Here is a 23,176-nt window from a genome sequence, read left to right on the forward strand (position 1 = left end):
AGGATTGGAAAAACCATGGTTGCTTTCTTCCAAATACAGCGCCACCACCATCCTTAGGCTATGTGCACACTTAGTATTAGACCGGCCATTCCGTGACCCGACCGGGTCACGGAACGGCCGGCCTCAGAAAAGATCATCCCGGCCGGTAGGATGATCTTTAGCGCCGCAGATTTCTGATGCGGGCGCATCCGTGCGCGCCCGCATCAGAACTCCCCACTGCACACTCGCTCCACTGTGTGCACTGAAAGGGTTTTCTGCAGCCGCTATTCAATGAATAGCGGCCACATAAAACTGACATATCAGTTGTTTGCGGCGCCGCTAGGGATCCTGGACAGAGTGTATATTATGTGTATAAGCTCCGGCCGGGATTTCATAGACAACAATGTTACATATATATTCGTATACGAAAATATTTGTAGTGTGAACATAGCCTTAGTTTGTGTGTGGTGTCATAATTCAGCTCCATTCACTGTAATTAAACTGAGCTGCAATACCGCACATAAACTGAGGACAACAGTGGCGCTGTTTTTTGAATCCTTGATAATCCCTTAAAATTCCAAGAGAGGTAAATATTAAGTCACAAATCAGCATCCAGGAGACTGATTTTTTGTGAAGTAGACAAGTACGCCGGTCCTCATAGGCTTTACCTTACGAAATTTACTTGAACACAATCACACTAAGCAAAACTAATACACTGTGGCAGATTTACTGAAAGGCGTTTTCCTAATTTAAAGTTACCCATAGATCTATTCATTCTCTATGGAGCCGCTAGAGAGAGCTGAGTACAGCACTCTGCTCTTTCCGGTGGCTTCATAGAGAGTGAATGGATTTGAGGGACACACACCAACCCGCAGCTCCATTTCAAAGGAGTTCGGGGCACCGATCTAGAGACCCCCGGAGACCCTCCATGATCTCATACAAGTTAGTTTAAATTGGAAACCCTCTTAAGGCTATGTTCACATAGTGTGAGACTCCGGCCGTTCTGTGTATATGTTAACCCCCCCTTAAGAGCGGTTTTATACTTCTGATATATGTCTCTTGCCATTCAGTAACCTGTAGATGGGGGCACACCGGATATAAGCGCCCTGTAATGCTTTCTGTAATTGGCGCTGTCACCTGGCTAGTTACATCGGTCTCAGGTGTGACCTGTGGCATCAGGAAACGCTGCCTAATGTCCCTCTCAGTAGGAAACCACCTTCCCTGCTATCAATTACATAAGGCGGCAGCTGCTGCCCTGCCATGACGGAGGAAGCGTTGTTCTGGTGCCGCAGTCTCCAACATCACCCAGCTGCAGGCTGTATTGTCTGTGTTAACCCCTGTACTGCCAGGAGAGCTTAGCACACACAAGATGAAGTCTTCCAGTGTGGTTGTAGTATTGTTAGATGCATAAGCCTTGGGACAACAATGGTGCTCTACATCACTTAGAATACAGATAAAAAATGATGTATGTCACATTGCCATATCTACTGAAGATGCCCTTGTCTGAGTATATATAGATACTGTATTGTGTGATGTCACATTATCTGTCCATTATAAGTTATTCAATGTATCTGTAATAACGTATGGCAAATGGTGAGAATGAGGGGGTCCTCATCATTAAAGATGGCAAAAGGTGGCAGCACATGATTCTTCCATGGATTCCTCAATTTAAACATAAGACATATCCAGAAATCTTGGTACACAGGCTCCTCAACAGCTCAGTGTCCTGTTCGTAACGCCATGTCTAAGTGTCCCTTTACCAGTACTATGATGATATATATACGAGCCATGGTGCCCCCACAAAGATTATCAACATGAAGAAGTGATTTTATGTTAAGTGCCACTGCTTTGGTTCTCAATTTCACGCTCGGCGCATCAGTTCGGCAAGGATTCGCTCTTGCATGTCAGTGAGAAGATGACTATTAACTGCTATCTACTATTGCTGCAATGCTCTAATGAATTCTAGTTATAGTGAACCCACAATAGTCAGCCTCATATCCCCCATCAGTGTCAGCCCCAGTACCCCCATCAGTGTCAGCCCCACTACCCCATCAGTGTCAGCCCCATATGCCCCCATCAGTGTCAGCCCCACTCCCCCATCAGTGTCAGCCCCATATGCCCCCATCAGTGTCAGCCCCACTACCCCCATCAGTGTCAGCCCCACATGCCCCCATCAGTGTCAGTCCCACATCCCCCATCAGTGTCTGCCCCACATGCCCCCATCAGTGTCAGCCCCACTACCCCATCAGTGTCAGCCCCATATGCCCCCATCAGTGTCAGCCCCACTACCCCCATCAGTGTCAGCCCCATATGCCCCCATCAGTGTCTGCCCCACATGCCCCCATCAGTGTCAGCCCCACTACCCCATCAGTGTCAGCCCCATATGCCCCCATCAGTGTCAGCCCCACTACCCCCATCAGTGTCAGCCCCACATGCCCCCATCAGTGTCTGCCCCACATCCCCCATCAGTGTCAGCCTCACATCCCCCGTCAGGGTCAGCTTCACAACCCATCAATGTCTGCCCCACATGCCCCATCAGTGTCAGCCTTACATCCCCCGTCAGGGTCAGCCTCACAACCCATCAGTGTCAGCCCCATTTCCCTTCTGTGACAGTCCTGATGGGCCATCTCTAGTGCCTTTTTAGTGCCCTGACGTAGCTTAAAGGGAAGACAGTACAAGTGAGGACCAGCTGGTGTAAAAGCTGAGGGTTATTATCCACACTTCGGTCATGGTGGTTAGAGTGCTTTCACCAGACCTCGTCTGGCACTGTGAAGAAAGGGGGGGGGGGCAGTTGCACTTAGGTAGGATGGTATCAGTAATCTGCCAGGACACTCCATCCGTGTGGCTCCTAGCTGACAGGTCCAGATCCCCTTGTCCCACAGTATGGCAGGAATGATGCTTGCTTTTCATACCAGTACTGCTATTATAGTGTGTGTGTGTGTGTGTGTGTGTGTGTGTGTGTGTGTGTTTGTGTGTGTGTGTTAACCAAACTGCATAGACAAATGCAAACAATATGAAACAGTATAGCTATTGTAGTGCACATAAGACAGCCAACCAGAGGTTCTGTAATGACCTCTATCATTGCCAGTCACAGTGCAGCCATGTATACCTTCCCTAGAGTACACACAAGTAGCACTGCCAGCTCCCATTAAACCATTAATTCCATTAGCACCCACCCCAACAATGCGGCGTGAAAAACTATTAATGGCAACCACAGCAATCATTCACCTGCGTCCTGCTGTTCACAGTCCCTAACAAGTGGGGGGTCACTCTTTTAACATGCTTATATGGGGGATCAGTTGCACATTATTAATGGGATAATCTGAGGTTTACTGTTAATCCCTCCCCCTCCACAATGAATTGTTCACAGTTTTCACATTTGGCCTGTTCTGCAGGTTCCTGCGTCAGTACACAGTTATCGCTGGTTGCTAAGAAATCATGTTTCCTAATATAGAGAAAGGAGAAGCCTGGTATCAGTGAGTGCCAAGGGAAAGCCCAGGCAGTGTAATGGGGCTGACAACTGCTGGAGAGGGGTGTGGTGGTGACCATGTGGTCCTGACCGTGTGTGCTACTGAGGACCCTTACATGTGACTGTAATATTAGGTCTGCATATGCAGACAGTATCAGACCCATTGTATTTTATGAGCCAGTGGCAAGGACCATGGATTTCACTGCCCGCAGCCCAGGTTATAATAGAAACCGACAAGACTTTATAAGATCCTGGTTCATATACTTTTATGGTCTCCTGCATGTGTATGGTGTGCAAACCAATACAGAGTTAAAAGGGACCTGCTCCCAGTGGTCATCTAGGTTTTACCGAAACTCCTGCACAGTCGTGGACTCCAAAGCTGTTGTGCACCATCTTAGTCATGATATACACAGGCCACCTTTGTCAGGAGAGGGGGTTACAGGCCCCTTATTGCCAGAGCAGTTACCCCAAAGTGGGCCAAGTGTTCTCCATTGTAGGCCTGCCGGGGAGCGTGGCGCATCCTGACAATGAATTCTACAATCTGTTCTCTCTGGCAGGTTACGCTGCGATTTCATGCTTGACGGGAAAATGAAAACACAGTTTATCAGCCCAAAGAGCGGGCGAGCGACGGCGGAGGAGATTAAATGCATGAGGGGGAAAAGAAAATGAAAGTTATCTATCCAGAAAGAAGGAGAGGGAGGAAGGGGGAAATACATTCACATGGATGACAGTGAAATGGGTGTCCTGTGAAGCGTGCAGCAACGATGATGACACAAACGGCGGGGGTTGGCATGGAAACGGGTGAACAACATGGAGGGAAAAGCTGGAGAGGCGCAACGTGGAACAAGTTATTCAAAATTCTTTATATCTTCTCACCTGGTGACTTCCCTGGGGTTATAGGTCAGCTAACAATAGTTATAATAGTCACTGCTGTGGGTGATGTAATAGCTGCCATATTGGTTGTAACCCAGCTTTCCCAGAAACAGATATAAACTGGGTAGTCTTATATGGAAAAGCGTAAATGAGTGTGCCCTGACTTTTCTGCATACATGTCGCCACGGACTACTCGTTCTCATAGTTACCAATGTTTTATAAGCCAGAAGAAGCCTGATGGCTAGCGCTTCACTCCCCAGCTCAATGTGGGGAGCTGCCTTACGGTGGTCGATCAGTCACTAGTTAGGTGGTAATGAGTGACGCCACTACTGTGGTGGTTGATTGAGATATAGCTCAGCCAGATGGTAAATTGTCATGACACCAGTGCCAGGTGGGCACACAGTTATGGAGGCACACCTGCTTTTAGTTTAGAGTGGCAAGCTATACCCTTTCCTCTGTGGTCGGTGACCTCCTGGGCTGTGAGGGGGTGACTTGGGCACTTATCACGGTGGTCTGGAGTGGAGTTGTGACCCACCCGGACTATCGGTACCGCCACCCACAGAAAGGGGAGATGACCTAAGGATGTGGTCCTGTTAGCATAAATAAATCTTCTTTACTATAGAAATACTTTGTACAATAGCTGATAGCGAACAGTAGACTTGACAAGACAGAAGCTGTACTGAGGACCTTTAGAGTAGCAGAGCTGAGGGTAGTTGAGAGGAATTTGTGCTGAGAGTCCAGAGCAGTCGAGAGGAGTTTGTACTTCAAGTTCAGAGTAGTAGAGAGCAGTGTGTTATGAGAGTCCCAACCCAGGGCAAAAGTGTGCTCTACCGGAACTTTAGAAAAAGAAGCAGAATACTGAAGACTTGAAAGTAGACGTTAACTTGTGCCCGTGTTTCAAACTTTGTCGCTATACCACCTTTTGCCCACCAGTGTCGGGTGACCTGTCCTGTGAGGGTGACACAAGCCCCAGACCTCGTCACTCACGCTGCGAGATAGAGCAAAGTTGCTAGAAGCCTACGTACTCTATCTGGATCAGTTCCTCTGCTATAGGATACCATCCTGCACCTTTAGACTTGTTCTCGGCATGGGTTGGGATCTCTCTGACTTATCCTCTCAATTAAGTAGCTTCACACTGCATAGTGTGTGGAAGTGCTGCTTTCAAGAAACTTGTGCCTGGGTCTCCCATGTGCGTCTGCTTTACACAGGAACCTGACTAACTGACTAGTTCTGGAGTGGGGACCTGGCAAAGCCAGGGCCCAGTTGGACCACAGCAGGGACCAACTTGTTCTGCATCCTCTCTGTTCAACGACCAGACTAAGACTAACTAGTGTGGGTGTATACTTCCTCTCCCCATGTGACAATTTCCTACAGGTGGTGTAATATCCCCTAGTTCAGGGATAGGTAGAGAAGAAGAGAAAGTCCTTATTGGTGTACAGATCACAATAAACAATAACCCTTTGGTTACCTGCAGCTGTGCAAAACATAAGTGCAGTTCCATACAATAGTGACATCTTGTGGCAAAACTTAGTTACTACTTCATCACCACAGTTACTCGAAGTACAGACATTTGCGACAGGTGTAACATACTGGTAACACCAGTGGTAGGACACCAAAGATGTATTTTCCCTCTTGGTCGAACTCTGCCCAAAGTGGGCTTTGTGGGGGTATTCCTGTGTCCCCATAGGCCTGATTTTTGCTCATCAAGTCATGTAAAGTATGAACCTGCCATATGCAATTTATAATATTGCTGAGAACAATCTTTGGACCTTTAAGCAACCGTGACTACAGCATCCCCTATGGCTACATTGACTCATTAAGACTCAGGAACTGGGTCTCTGGGTCACATAACCACTGGATGCCCATCAGGGAAGGTGGCCCACGTGGGCATGGGGGGGGTACAAGTGCAGATCCACAGCAGGCTCTTAGTATTATCTAGATCCCCACAGCCATGTGCCGGATATTCCACGTTTATGTATGACGCTTAGTCATTGTGTATTGTATCACATTTTGTTTATCTATTCCGTCCCATGTTTAAGATCTCTGTTTGCTGTCAGTGAATAGACTCATTCTAGCTCTAAGACCTATCCATTTGTTTTCATTAATACCCAGAGGTCCTGTTACAATGCATCAATCCCTCTAAATACACAACAGCACAAGTATTTCTTCTGTTTTGGATGCTGTGAGAGTGCTCTTAGTGGATTCATACAATCTGCAGCTGTGTAAACAGGTCTATGGCGGAGGGGGGGGGGGGTTGGACTCTCACAGCCCCGTGCTGATGTGACACATCATACAATGTGAGGCGGAATGTCCCCTTTAAATACAGATGATGGCTGACATGGCAGCGATTATCCTTGCTGTTGCTCATGACAGCGATTTACCCCAAATCCTATAAAATCGATGGTGTCTGACATTTCGCCTACACGCAGCGTATTTATTTCTGTCAAGTATCTACGACTGTGTCATTTATCTCAATATTAAACGGAAAAGCAGCCAAGCAGCAATCTGTCCAGCCAATACAACCAGAGATTCCTTAGGCCCCCATCCTTCCCCACCCCCCCCCCCCCCCCCCCCCCCCCCCCCCCCCCTCACCCCAGCAATTCACCTGTTTTCTTGGCCGGGCTCCAACCCTATCCAGGCCAGAATACAGCATGAGCAACGGTCCTAGTGCTTCCACTTCTAGGGGGCATACATTATAGCGCTAGTTATGGCATTATATAGAATATTAGTAATGTTATTATGACCGGTATTATTTATGGACACAGTATGCTATATTTGTTTGGCGGTACAGTTTATTTAGTAATATGGCAGGTCCCCATACATTTATTTTTACAAACGTATAACAAAAGTGCTGACAGGGTGATTTTAGTGCTGTCACTGCCATTATTGAGCCCTCCCCATAGTCCACAGCCGAAGCAGAGCTGTTTGCCAGTAGTACACACACTGGTTCTTCTTTTACCTTAGTTGCCTGGCCAGTCAGAGCACCTACTCCTCTCTACTATGCCATTACATAGTGATGGTGAAAGTGTACTGGACTGAACATGCTGGCACTGGACTTGGCTGATGATTTTTACAATACATTAAAATATATGATATGTGAAGGGAGAATGGGTTACTGATGGACTGGTTTTGTGAGGTGCTATGTGAGCATATAGAAAAGATATGATAGCAGCACAGCAAGGAAGGGTTGTACCAAGCACTGAGCTTCCAGACTAAAAGGGAGGGGTAATTAGATACAGGAAGAAGCACTGTGTACATACTGCAGCATTACAGCAAGGAAGGAGTTACACTAAGCACTGAAACTGCTGCTTCTAAGATCGGAGAGAAGCTTTGATTTACCTTTTAGGCAGCGCATGGATCATTGTGGAGGAGGCACACAGGCCCATATATTGCATGTACACAGCCCAGACTCTGACGTAGCAGAAGCTAAGCCCTGCTCCTACTTCATAGGTTCTGTCTTGCTGTCTGTCACTTGAGACAGAATGGACCTAACAACAGGCAGTGGGCAGTAGATTGCAGGGAAGGGAGACATCTAGTGGTCATGATTTTACAGCTGTTTTTCTGGGGTAAGGAATCATTTTTGGTTATTTAAGTGATTTTCAAAGTTAGAAATCACATAAGCTATCACATGGAGGGAAGTTGTCTGTTGAAATTCGGTCTATTACGTGACCTGAGTAACAATGAACGTAAATCGTCAAAGTCCTAAATAAATAAGACTGCAACCTCCACCTCAAAGACTTAAAAAGGACAATATAAATACAAAGTAGCATGCATCAGACCTGATCTGAATGAGGCCCGAGGCTGCACTCCCAGGAATTTCGTAGTTTTTCAGAAAATCCTAACACTAACACAATGAGTAAATACAGCTGGTAAGTCCAAAGCTGTTGTGAAACTACAAATACCAGCATGCCAAACACATCCGCAGCCTGGGGAGTTGTAAATGCTCAACAGCTTGGGAGCACGAACAAAAGTATATGTTACTTACCCAGGGTCCATGGTGCCTCCGACTCCATTGTATCTGCCAAAAAACTTTAGATCGGCCATTTAAGCCCCGCCCACAACCTTATTCAAGCGACCGAAGATCTCGCCCCAGGTCTGATTCCCCCCTCCATCTACGACTGAGAAACTACGTCCCTTAAATAAAAGTATTACGGTAAAAGAAAAGCCTAAATGAGTAGGCCGAAAAGAAGCGAAAAGGAAAAAATTAGCAGCTTGTTAGCAAATAGTCTGAGGTCTAACTCCCTCCCCCGTTATGTAATAGGTTTATATCGCCTCTGCTCCGTTGTGTTTTTTTTTTCCTCCTCCTAACGATGTCACCTCGTTAGAATGACTGAGAGCGTAGCAGGGACACTTAGGATGGAGGGGGGTTGCCATGGCGATAAGGGCCTGCTGGTGCGCGGGAGGCCTGCCCTGTTACTTTTCTAAATTAAATATAGGGAGAGTGGAAAATCACGTTATGAGACAATAGACGGCCAAGCGCAGGCTGCTGGCTCTCATCTCCGCACTCAACAAGTTGTGCGACATCTGAATTGTGCGGCGATGGCGCTGCGGAACTATGACAGTGACGGAGAGCCGCTCTGGCCATGTCATCTCTAATACATGTATAAAATTGCACTTCACCTTTAAGAACCCTGTTCAGAGATTTCTTAGCAATATCTGTTTCAAGGAAAGCTGGGTAACATGGCTGCCCAGAGTTGTCACCAATTTCCAGGACTCACTCGTCTGCTTTGGTATCACTGCAACATCGGATGTTGCCACTTGGGAAGACTTCATGGCTCGGAGCCATATTAGTGGGCACATTGGTTATGGGGTGATACCTACAGATGAGCGAAATTCAATCTTGCTCGGGTTTGTCCAAACCAGAGCGTGCGGCATTTTCAGCTGCTGAGTTTCACCCAATGGACACTATCAGTGTGACACCCAATGGAGGAGCTGCAAAGGCGGCCATATTAGTTGTTACCTAGCTTTCCCAATCACTGAACTAAGAAATATTTTGACACAATTTTACACATGGGGGTCATCAGTTTTCCTAGAATCCTGAATAGTAAATCCCGATAAGAGAAAGGGAAATCTATCACTGTGACAACTTTGTAATAGCCATATTGGTTGTCACCCAGGTATTCCAGAAGCAGATACAGCTGTCCAGAAACTCAAGGTGACAGCCCTTGTAAGACTCGTAGTGGTTGCCATATTAGTTGTAATCCAGATTTTCCAGAAACTGAACGAAACATTGGTTGTATCTGTTTCTGGGGGGGGGGGGGGATTGTGACATCCAATATGGTGGACGTAAAGAGAAAGTCAGCTTTCCCAGAGCCTGAATGGTAAGACCCTCTATAAGAACTGATTCGATAGAGAGGAATAAGGGGGTCGTCCGGATTTCCTAAATAAGGTAGGTCTGGTTTATTATGCACTAACTATATAGAGAGTAATATATAAGGAATGGAATTTATTGAATTTCTAGGAAAGATAAATGACATCCAGCATGCCGGACATTACAGATAAAACAGGGGGGAATTCATCTTTCCTAGAGGACCGAACGTCAGGCCTGCCTTAATGTTGATCAGGGAGCCAATGTTTTTCTGGCTGCAATGTGAATACACATATGACAGCTGAAGCGGCGACACGTCTGCACAAAGCTGTTTCCCCAAACACGGTCTGCGGATAATCATAGATAAGACGTTTATGTAAATACAGCGCAGATGCCTGACACGCTGATAGTGCCCCACGCACCCCCGTGTGGATCCTGACGCCTTATACAAACAACAGATTTAATAGAAGCCAAAGCACACATCCTGCACGGACAATTTTCACTTCTTATCCGAGCCGCCACTATCTACGTGGAACATCCGACCTGCAGCCAGGCATCTGCTGCATTCACGGACATAGCTCTCACCTACACGACCATGCTGGGGCTGTCGACAAAATGCATATATATGACGGCACTATTGATAAAAACTTTACCTTGCATGCATACAGGGGGCAGCATTGTAACATCACTGCAATTAGTACTAGAGTCTTCTCATAGTAGTAGAACGGAAGGTTATTGTATATACATTGGATGTAGTTCACTGCACCAAATCTAAAATACTGAACTTTATCTACTGTCAGAGCCAGAATTCAGGGCCATACATTTTACTCTAAACAATTATATGTGATGTACAGAATAGCTTATAGCACCACTTCTAGAAACAACTGCAGGACCATCTGGACTGCCAAGCATAGAATCTGTATATGTTGCAACTGTGCAAGATAGAGAGCAAAATGTTTCTATGAGCCTAACATGAACACACATATTTAATGTCAATTACTATAATAATGCTCAGTATTTTGCAACCAAAACCGGGAGTGGATTGAAAACACAGAAAGGCTATAATGCTGCCCCCTATGTACAAGAATATAACTATTATAATACTGCCCCCTATATACAGTAATATAACTACTATAATACTGCCTCCTATATACAAGAATATAACTACTATAATACTGCTCCTATATACAAAAATATAACTACTATAATACTGCTCCTATATACAGGAATATAACTACTATAATGCGGTTCAGGGAAGAAAAAGAGTGCTGCACCTCACACCTATGGCTGATACTAGTGCCCCTAGGCTAAATAAAAAACACATCAGAATTTTGTGTATGAATTGATCAAGCCATACTGCCCCATGTACCTCGTGCCGGTATCTGATACACATGGGTCCCTACACTAAGTCCACACCGTGCCAGTCAGTGGCCACCAAACCCGCAGGCACGCACAGTCGGGGAACGGGGGCCATGGGACGGCCCTGCGACCCCCATGTCACAGGACCAGACCCAAAAACACCACACCAGAACCCGGCCAGCACCGCCGGCGGAGAAGGTCGCCCCCAAACAGCACAAGTCTGGATGAGGTGTTGCACTCACCATAGCTGTGGCAAACAGAATGGGGAAAAAACAGGAGGGATTAAAACCATGTGCACTCAGGTGTCTCCTGATACACATGGGTCCCTACACTAAGTCCACACCGTGCCAGTCAGTGGCCACCAACCCCGCAGGCACGCACCTTCTCCGTCGGCGGTGTGGCCGGGTTCTGGTGTGGTGTTTTTGGGTCTGGTCCTGTGACATGGGGGTCGCAGGGCCGTCCCATGGCCCCCGTTCCCCGACTGTGCGTGCCTGCGGGGTTGGTGGCCACTGACTGGCACGGTGTGGACTTAGTGTAGGGACCCATGTGTATCAGATACCGGCACGAGGTACATGGGGCAGTATGGCTTGATCAATTCATACACAAAATTCTGATGTGTTTTTTATTTAGCCTAGGGGCACTAGTATCAGCCATAGGTGTGAGGTGCAGCACTCTTTTTCTTCCCTGAACCGCATTTTGTTTCTCTCTTTTCTCCGTGTTTTGCACTCCTCCTGGTGAGACCCAGATGACCGCAATTAGCAGGAGACACCTGAGTGCACATGGTTTTAATCCCTCCTGTTTTTTTCCCATTCTGTCTGTAGCAGCTATGGTGAGTGCAACACCTCATCCAGACTTGTGCTGTTTGGGGGCGACCTTCTCCGTCGGCGGTGCTGGCCGGGTTCTGGTGTGGTGTTTTTGGGTCTGGTCCTGTGACATGGGGGTCGCAGGGCCGTCCCATGGCCCCCGTTCCCTGACTGTGCACGCCTGCGGGGTTGGTGGCCACTGACTGGCACGGTGTGGACTTAGTGTAGGGACCCATGTGTATCAGATACCGGCACGAGGTACATGGGGCAGTATGGCTTGATCAATTCATACACAAAATTCTGATGTGTTTTTTATTTAGCCTAGGGGCACTAGTATCAGCCATAGGTGTGAGGTGCAGCACTCTGTTTCTTCCCTGAACCGCATAACTACTATAATACTGCTCCCTATATACAAGAATATACCTACTATAATACTGCTCCTATATACAAGTATATAACTACTATAATACTGCTCCTATACACAAGATTATAACTACTATAATACTACCCCCTATATACAAGAATATAAGTACTATACCATATCCATACTTGTGTTGTTTGGGGGCAGCCTTCCTCGCCGGTGGTGCTGGCTGGGACTTTGGGGGGGCACTTTGGGTTTGGTCCTGTGACATGGGGGTTGCAGGGCCGCTCCATGGCCTCCCTTCCCTGCATGTGCACGCTTTGCGGGGGTGGCAGTCGCTGACCGACACGGTGTGGAGTTAGTGTAGGGACCCGTGTGAACCAGGAGACCAGCACGTTGGTACACGGGGCAATATGGTTTAATCAAATTATATACCAAAATCCTGGCGTTGGTTTTTAAACATAGCCTAGCGGCATTAGTATCAGCCATAGATGCGATGTGCTGCAGCTCCTTTCTCTCCATGTCGGATAAGTACTATAATACTGCTCCTATATACAAGAATATAACTACTATAATACTGCCCCTATATACAAGAATATAACTACTATAATACTTTCCCACTATATACAAGAATATAACTACTATAATACTGCTCCCTATATACAAGAATATAACTACTATAAGGCTATGTTCACACTGCGTACGAATCCGTACACAGGTCTTACGCTGCCGTACATGTGCGGCTGAAACTATGGGGGTGCGAAAAATCGACATGCGGCTGGATGCGTACGAACCGCGAACATACGCCTGTAGTAGAGTTATGCTTCCCTAGCTTGTTTCGAAGCGATCTGAATCAGGTCATTTACTTGGAATTCTTCGCCCAGCCCTGTAAACCACACAGAACCTTTTGGATTGAAAAATCAAGTTCAATTTGTCTGAAATAAGTACTTCGTACGGGACCGCATGGAAATCCACGGCCGTGACTTTTAATATTTCCGTCCTCAAACAATGGTCTTGTTCATTTTTCATGGCGCCGTATACGATCCAGCCCTTAAGCTCATACGAAGTGTGCACTGTGTGGGCGTATATCGTATACTCTCAAGCAAACGCATCAACCTCAAAACTACGTCCGTATATTCGCGGTTCGCACTACGGACGGATTCGTACACAGTGTGAACATAGCCTAATACTGCCCCAATATACAAGAATATAACTACTATAATACTGCTCCTATGTACAAGAATATAACTACTATAATACTGCCCCCTATATACTGGAATATAACTACTATAATACTGCTCCTATATACAAGAATATAACTACTATAATACTGCTTCTATATACAAGAATATAACTACTATAATACTGCTCCTATATACAAGAATATAACTACTATAATACTGCCCCCTATATACAAGAATATAACTACTATAATACTGCTCCTATATACAGGAATATAACTACTATAATACTGCTCCCTATATACAAGAATATAACTACTATAATACTGCTCCTATATACAAGAATATAACTACTATAATACTTCTCCTATATACAAGAATATAACTACTATAATACTGCCCCCTATACACAATAATATAACTACTATAATACTGCTCCTATATACAAGAATATAACTACTATAATACTGCTCCTATATACAAGAATATAACTACTATAATACTGCCACCTATAGTCTATATCTCCCTACATTTTTTTAGCCACTGGTAACCCACACTACATTGTCTATTGGGATCTGGTGTTTACCCTATGCCACCAGGTGGTTAGTCTGCAGGCTATTGCCCTGTCCCCCATGCTTTACATGATCAATTCATACACAAAATTCTGATGTGTTTTTTATTTAGCCTAGGGGCACTAGTATCAGCCATAGGTGTGAGGTGCAGCACTCTGTTTCTTCCCTGAACCGCATTTTGTTTCTCTCTTTTCTCCGTGTTTTGCACTCCTCCTGGTGAGACCCACATGACCGCAATTAGCAGGAGACACCTGAGTGCACATGGTTTTAATCCCTCCTGTTTTTTCCCATTCTGTTTGCTGCAGCTATGGTGAGTGTAATATCTTATCCAGACTTGTGTTGCTTGGGGGCGACCTTCGCCGCCGGCGGTGCTGGCCGGGTTCTGGTGTGGTGTTTTTGGGTCTGGTCCTGTGGCATGGGGGTCGCAGGGCTGTCCCATGGCCCCCGTTCCCTGGCTGTGCACGCCTGCGGGGTTGGTGGCCACTGACTGGCACGGTGTGGACTTAGTGTAGGGACCCATGTGTATCAGATACCGGCACGAGGTACATGGGGCAGTATGGCTTGATCAATTCATACACAAAATTCTGATGTGTTTTTTATTTAGCCTAGGGGCACTAGTATCAGCCATAGGTGTGAGGTGCAGCACTCTGTTTCTTCCCTGAACCGCATAACTACTATAATACTGCCCCTATATAGAAGACTATAACTACTATAATACTGCTCCTGTATACAAGACTATAACTACTATAATACTGCTCCTATATACAAGACTATAACTACTATAATACTGCCCCCTATATACAAGAATATAACTACTCTAATACTGCTTCTGTCTATAAGGAAAAAACTTTTGTAATACTGTTTCTACTGTATGTACTCTAATATAGTAGCTATGTTTTTTTACACTGGGGGGCGTATTGCTCTAGTTATATTCTTGTTAGGATCTGGCATTTTATTCGTTTGCTATATAGTCACTCTATAGAAAATACCGAATAGAAAAGATGTGAAACATCTTTCATTACCAATAATGAAACATTTAGACTTCTTCTATCCGAAGCTCTTGTGGAACATTATGTTCAATGTAGAATTCATTAGAACAGTTTTGGCTCATTATCACAGCTCTACATTCTCATGATATAAAGAAAAAGTGGTAAAATGTCGAATGATGGGAAACACATAAACTGAAAGCGTGTCTTAGTTTCTGAGAACTACTATAATACTGCTGCTATATACAGGAATATAACTACTATAATACTGCTCCTATATACAAGAATATAACTACTATAATACTGCCCCTATATACAAGAATATAACTACTACAATACTGCTCCTATATACAGGAATATAACTACTATAATGCTGCCTCCTATATACAAGAATATAACTACTATAATACTGCCCCTATATACAAGAATATAACTACTATAATACTGCTCCTATATACAGGAATATAACTACTATAATATACGAACTGGAGAGAGTGGAACCGCTGCACATCCCATCTATGGCTGATACTAATGCCGCTAGGCCTATATTAAAAATCAACACCAGAGTGTCTGTATATGAATTGATCAAGCCATATTGCCCCGTGTACCACCGCGCAGGTCCTCTGGTCCACACGGGTCCCTACGCTAACTCCACACCGTGTCGGTCAGCGACCGCCAACCCCGCAAAGCGTGCACATGCAGGGAAGGGAGGCCATGGAACGGCCCTGCAACCCCAATGTCACAGGACCAGACCCAAAAACACCACACCAGAACCCGGCCAGCACCGCCGGCGGAGAAGGTCGCCCCCAAGCAGCACAAGTCTGGATAAGGTATTACACTCACCATAGCTGCAGCAAACAGAATGGGACCCTATGTCTTCCCCATTCTGTGAGAGCAGCAATGGTAAGTGTAATACCATATCCATACTTGTGTCGTTTGGGGGCAGCCTTCCCCGCCGGTGGTGCTGGCTGGGTTTTGGTGGGGCTTTTTGGGTCTGGTCCTGTGACATTGGGGTTGCAGGGCCGTTCCATGGCCTCCCTTCCCTGCACGTGCACGCTTTGTGGGGTTGGCGGTCGCTGACCGACACGGTGTGGAGTTAGCGTAGGGACCCGTGTGGACCAGAGGACCTGCGCGGTGGTACACGGGGCAATATGGCTTGATCAATTCATATACAGACACTCTGGTGTTGATTTTTAATATAGGCCTAGCGGCATTAGTATCAGCCATAGATGGGATGTGCAGCGGTTCCATTCTCTCCAGTTCGATAACTACTATAATACTGCTCCTATGTACAAGAATATAACTACTATAATACTGCTCCTATATACAGGAATATAACTACTATAATACTGCTCCTATATACAGGAATATAACTACTATAATGCTGTAGTTAGTAGTAGAGACCTGCACCACACCAAACACTACACCACTTAAACTGGAGTCCAATGAGACAAAGCAGCAAGATACTGTCCATGACCTGCAATTGCTGTAAGGGGGTGCAGACAACAGAGAGGAGGCGTACTATTGTGTTGTGGAAGAAGTATGAAGTAGCACTCACCCGTGATTTGCAGCTTTATGACTTTATTAGGTCCACGGAAAGTGGGGAGGGGAAGGGATTAGGTGCAGACGCGTCCTGGGACGGCCGTTTCGGGGACACACCCCCTTTGTCAACCAGGTGCACCTGCACCTGCAAGAATATAACTACTATAATACTGCCCCCTATACACAATAATATAACTACTATAATACTGACACCTATATACAAGAATATAACTACTATAATACTGCTCCTATATACAAGAATATAACTACTATAATACTGCCCCTATACACAATAATATAACTACTATAATACTGCTCCTATATACAAGAATATAACTACTATAATACTGCTCCTATATACAAGAATATAACTACTATAATACTGCTCCTATATACAAGAATATAACTGCTATAATACTGCTCCTATATACAAGAATATAACTACTATAATACTGCTCCTATATACAAGAATATAACTACTATAATACTGCCCCCTATACACAATAATATAACTACTATAATACTGCCACCTATAGTCTATATCTCCCTACATTTTTTTAGCCACTGGTAACCCACACTACATTGTCTATTGGGATCTGGTGTTTACCCTATGCCACCAGGTGGTTAGTCTGCAGGCTATTGCCCTGTCCCCCATGCTTTACACTGCAGCACAGTCATGTAAGAAACTGCTTTAAAAAAAACATTATTGAATTGTGAATTTTCCCGTAAAATAAAAATTCATTAAAAAAAAACTCCTGGCGGCTCCTAAATCCACTGTATCCCCCCAGACTCTATTGGGACACCTTCCTAATGAGCTGCATTGGTTGCAATTGACCCCGGCGTGGCTGGCAGGGGATTTATGAGGCTCCAGGCGGTGCATACCTTAGTAAGTCTTTTCCAAGCTGTCTGTGTCAATCAGCCTGGCAGTAAAAACCAGAATTACACTGATATCAGGGTCTCTCTGGGATGCTAAGCCCAGCATTTCCATGGAAACCCTCTTGGCTGCTTTCCTCCGTCCTGAATTTATTACCTTGCTGGCAGCAGCCGCTAATATTGATTTCCGCTCTGTATGTTGATAAGAGATAATCACAGGAGCAACCAGGTACAGAGGAGCCACCTGAACAGAGGATGACCGGGCATCGTCCCCGAAGACCGCCTGCTCACTTCTGTGTCCAACTTTGAAGACCGCGACTACTCTAATCCAAAAATAGTGCTACACCTGTCCGTGGGTTGTAAATGGTATTGCAACTCCGCTTAAGTAAATAGGTCTGAGTTGTAATACCACATACAACCTGTGGACAGGTATGGCGCCGTTTTGGAAGAAAGCAGCTAATCCTTTACGAACTGTTTACAATGGTTCTCTGACTAAGGGCCCTATTCCACCGGACGATTATCGTTTGCATAATCGTTAACGATTAACGATCTCAAACGACCGCTATTGCGAAAGACCTGAAAACGTTCGGTCATTTCCATGGAACGATAATCGTTACTTATGATCGTAATTGCGATCGTTTCTCTTCGCTATTTATTCGCTATTGCGTTCGTATCTATTGCGAACGACCGAACGATGTCTTATTCAATGCGAACGATTTGCGAACGAGCAACGATAAAAATAGGTCCAGGTCTTATAAAGCGATCAACGATTTCTCGTTCGGTCGTTAATCGTTAACTGCATTTCATGGAACGACCGAACGTTTTCAGGTCTTTCGCAATAGCGGTCGTTTGAGATCGTTAATCGTTAACGATTATGCAAACGATAATCGTCCGGTGGAATAGGGCCCTTAGGCTGCCTTCTCGGGACTGCCAAAAGGAAAGGTATCTAGAAAGAGAGTCTGTAGGAGCAAGCAAGTCCATGCATTGCAGATATAGTCCACTGATATCAATTTGAAATGTGTAATACTCCTTTTGTCCTGTGGAGGCAGTGTAGGGAAATGGAATACTTGCTTCAATGTTTACCTATAGATCACAACTGATCATGAGGGTCCCACGAGCAACATGTCCTATGACCAGGAAAGGGGAACGAAAAGAGGGATTTCCAGCTTATCAAAGAAATAGTACGCCACGGAAAAGGCACCGATTTTTTTTTTAGCATGGTGTAAACCATGGCATAAACCTACACCTCTTCTGGAGTAGGAAAAGATTTTTGTGCTAGACCTGAGCCAGGGGCAAGAGCTGTGCACCTCTTGGTAAATCCAGAAGGGTAATTGGGGGCAGAGCTTTTTTTAAAGGAGTATTCCACTCAAATACACGGTGAATCATCCCTTCTCCTGGAGATTAACAATTACTTCCATACATGTCATTTTCTTTATAGTCTTCTTGCCCCAGTTCTGAGCTGCTGCTTTCTGCTAAAGACACAGAAAACTGTGTATGAGCTATTCACTCCATCTTCCCCTCCTCCCTGCTCTTTTCCTAAACAGCTCGTGTAAACAGTGTTTCTGGCCGGCTGTTTTTGCACTTTGTAATACTGGGAGGGTTAATCTGAGGTCAAGTCGCTGATGACCTCACTGTGATTAATCCTCCCAGCATTAGAGTCAGTGTCGGACTGGGGCTTCTGGGGCCCACCAGAGGAAATGATCCTGGGGACCCACCAATGAAGAACTAGTGAGAAACAACATGTCAGTCAGTGTTAGTGCAGGTTCTAAAGCTAGGGGCCCACCGGAGGATTCTCTGGTACTCTGGTGGGCCAGTCCGACATTGATTAGAGTGCAGAGACAGCCTGCCACGGACACTGTTTACATGAGATGTCTTAGAAGGGAGAGAGGGGGAGACGGAGAGAACAGCTCACACCGGATTTCTGTGTGTTTTGCAGAAAGCAGCAGGCTCAGAACTGGTGGAAGGAGATTGAAAAGATAATGACATGTCTGGAAGGAATTGTTAGTCTCCAGGAGGGGGGTGATTCATCATGTACTTTACCTGAGGGGAATACCCCTTTAAAACCTAACAAATATTAAAGGACAACTCCCGCGGGACCCCCTAAAAAAAAACCCAACAGACACCATACTCACCATCCCTCTGGTGACGATCGCCACTCCATTCGCCCGCCGTCCGCCTCACCGTCACCTGCGTCCGCCGTCCAGCGATGTCTCTGACTTCCGGGTCCAGGGAATGGAAAAGGCTGCCAGTGCGCTTGCGCACCGGCAGCCTTTTCATTGGCTGGAGCGCATCACATGGCTTCCAGCAACCTCAGCCAATCAGGGCTGAGCAAGCTGGAAGCCATGTGATGCGTTCCAGCCAATGAAAAGGCTGCTGGTGCGCATGTGCACCAGCAGCCTTTTCCGCCCCATTCACTCTCTATGAAGACGCCGAGGAGGAAGAAGACCGGGACCGCCCCCTGGCTCTGATGTCATTGTCACCAGATGCCGCCCAGGAGAAGAGGACCGTGACTCTTTGGAAAATGAAAGGTGGAATCTGATTGGTTGCTAGGGGCAACTGGACCAGTTTCACTTTACACCATGTTTGATAAATTTCTATTCATACCTGGTTGCTAAAAAGCAGTCTATTGTGTGAGTTCAGCTTTTTGGTCACATTCATGTGGGACAACGGATAGAATCAAATTGTTGTCTGTTACCAAGGGCAACCAGCAGAATTTTGAAAGCAGCTATTTGTATAACTAGAGAAAATTATACAAAATTGGTACAAAAAAATATTAGAGTCAGAAAGTTGTAAATTTCCTGCGATGGAGCTGTGTGCAAGAGAGTTCGTGAAAATTCAATGATCATAGGGGTCTGGGATGTTGTTGGAAATAACTAGTTAGTCAGTGGTGGTCCAACCGAATGTACCCCAGCAAATGCCGAGAATGGAGGACAACTGTTTTAGCATCGCAGATTTGGGGTCAGCAGATTTGTCTGCAGTGTGTGATCATTGGGGTCCTCCTGGGCCAGCATGACTATGTTGCTATCACCCCTGTTAGTGTACACAGAGGTATGGCTGTACATCCATTTCCATTCACGTAAATGGGTATGAGCTCATCAATATTGGACGCCATTTTTACTTCATTCTGCCGATTAGTAGATGCCCCCAGGGTCATGACCCCACCCAGTGTCGGACTGGGGTATCTGGGGCCCACGAGTGGAAATAAACCTGGGGGCCCACCAATGAAGAACCAATGAGAAACAACTTGTCAGTCAGTGCAAGTTCTAAAGCTGGGGGGTCACCGGAGGATTCTCCGTTCCTCTGGTGGGCCAGTCCGACACTGACCCCACCGATCCTGGGGATAGGTCATCATTGTGTATTCCTTCAATAATTTCTTACCATTCTCATTCCTGCTCTGGTTTAAAGGGTTTTATTTTAGGAATATGAACATGTAGCCTTTAAGAAAGGACAAGGCGACCGTCTGGGCGTCAAGCCATCGTGAAGGACATTTTGCCCTCTCGACAGGAGAAACATCTGTCTTGAATGAAGGCCAAGCTGAAGCTTTCATAGGACGTCTATCCCTTTCTGATCATTATTTATCCTCTAGGGGGTTTATCTGTATTCCTCTATGTAGGTGTACACCATGTAAGGCCTAATACAATGGAGAGCGCCACCTGAGGCAGGCAGGACACAAGACCTTCAACTTCACCGGCCATAGTCCTGACACTAGGAAATGGTCCGGTTTGATGAACATATATGTAATTTGTATGATCAGCTTTAACGCCCCCTAATCTCCTCTTCAGGGAATGGACTCTTACAAGCCAAGAAAGATCAAGAGACAGAGAACTGCAGCTGCATCCCCCTCCTATCTCTCCTAATGTTGTCCCTGAAGCTTTGGCTGTACAGGCTTGATGGGACATGTAGTTTTGCCACAGCTAAAGGGCCATAAGCTTGATTTAACGTAAATCCGTAAATCTCAATGTAGGTCTGGTAGTGGGGTAGGGGGGGGACTTTTTAAAATACCCTTATAGGGGTCAGAGCTTTAATAACTAAATACTTAAAGGTAAGCAATTATTTTCCCAAGATGGCCGCCTGCTCACTATTGATGCCGGTTATTTTCGGTCCTCAGGGAAGCATGCCTATAAATATGTATGGATAACATTTATTGTTCCCCTTGAAGAACATGGTACTGCAATGGATCATTCTCCGCACAGTCTCTTAAGAGCCCCTGACCTTCTGCAAGGAAATGACATTTCTCCAAATACAATAACTAGCTGTTTTTATGCATTGCGTTACAGCTCTGAAGGCTACGCCGGCCTTGTCCGTCTCACCAGCGGTTATAGCCTTATGGACGGCTGTGTGTGACAATTGCAGTATTCATATAGAACGCCTTGTGGACAACAAAACAAGTCAGGTGACACCTATGCTTATGCCCAATGACAAACTGCTAATACAGATGTATAAAACTTTATATTACAGCCATCACATTGACCTCAGCCGACCCTGTGATTGCCAGGGACAATAATACATCCTAACAGTAAGTGGCATTGGAAGCCAAGGGCATAGATATCATGACCAGGCATTAACTCATCAATGTGACTCTTAAGATTAAAGATGCAATTTTTGAAGGTTTACACCATAAAATTTAAGGGAGGCAGCACTATCTGTGACCACACAATTGACTGAGAGATAAAGGGAGGCAGTACTATCCATGACCACGCATCTGAGAGATAGAGGGAGGCAGTACTATCTGTGACCACACAACTAACTAAGAGATACAGGGAGGCAGTACTGTCTGTGACCACACAGCTGAGAGATACAGAGAGGCAGTACTATCTGTGACCACACAACTGAGAGATACAGAGAGGCAGTACTATCTGTGACCACACAACTGAGAGATACAGAGAGGCAGTACTATCTGTGACCACACAGCTGAGAGATACAGGGAGGCAGTACTAACTGTGACCACACAACTAACTAAGAGATACAGGGAGGCAGTACTTTCTGTGACCACACAACTGAGAGATACAGGGAGGCAGTACTATCTGTAACCACACAACTGAGAGATACAGGGAGGCAGTACTATCTGTGACCACACAACTGAGAGATACAGAGAGGCAGTACTATCTGTGACCACACAACTGAGAGATACAGAGAGGCAGTACTATCTGTGACCACACAACTGAGAGATACAGGGAGGAAGTACTTTCTGTGACCACACAGCTGAGAGATACAGGGAGGCAGTACTATCTGTGACCATACAACTGAGAGATAAAGAGAGGCCGTACTATCTGTGACCACACAATTAACTGAAAGATAGAGGGAGGCAGTACTATCTGTGACCACACAACTGAGAGACACAGGGAGGCAGTACTATCTGTGACCACACAACTGAGAGATACAGGGAGGCAGTACTTTCTGTGACCACACAGCTGAGAGATACAGGGAGGCAGTACTATCTGTGACCATAGAACTGAGAGATACAGGGAGGCAGTACTATCTGTGACTATAGAACAGAGACACAGGGAGGCAGTAGTATCTGTGACCATAAAACTAAGAGCTACAGAGAGGCAGTACGATCTGTGACCACACAACTGAGAGATACAGGGAGGCAGTACAATCTGTGACCACACAACTGGGAGATACAGGGAGGCAGTACTATCTGTGACCACACAACTGAGAGATACAGGAAGGCAGTATGATCTGTGACCACACAATTAACTGAGAGATACAGGGAGGCGGTACTATCTGTGACCACACAATTAACTGAGAGCTACAGGGAGGCGGTACTATCTGTGACCACACAATTAACTAAGACATAGAGGGAGGCAGTACTATCTGTGACCACACAACTGAGAGATACAGGGAGGCAATACTATCTGTGACCACAC

General features: G+C 45.7%; 1 protein-coding gene across 3 annotated transcripts in view; it reads right to left on the reverse strand.

The window, feature by feature from the left end:
* Positions 1-23,176, reverse strand: part of LOC138768714 (potassium channel subfamily T member 2-like) — a 138,266-nt gene that overhangs the window by 84,443 nt on the left and 30,647 nt on the right. Inside the window, exon 1 of one of the 3 annotated variants that reach the window (XM_069946679.1) lies at positions 8,307-8,339. The exons of the other annotated variants lie outside the window; for them this stretch is intronic. Coding sequence (XP_069802780.1) covers positions 8,307-8,317 — 11 coding nt within the window. The 5' untranslated portion in view covers positions 8,318-8,339. Of the gene's footprint in view, positions 1-8,306; positions 8,340-23,176 lie in introns of those variants that run through there. 3 annotated transcript variants of the gene reach the window in all.

This window comes from Dendropsophus ebraccatus, chromosome 1 (assembly GCF_027789765.1).
Source record: "Dendropsophus ebraccatus isolate aDenEbr1 chromosome 1, aDenEbr1.pat, whole genome shotgun sequence".
Classification (NCBI taxonomy): domain Eukaryota; kingdom Metazoa; phylum Chordata; class Amphibia; order Anura; family Hylidae; genus Dendropsophus; species Dendropsophus ebraccatus.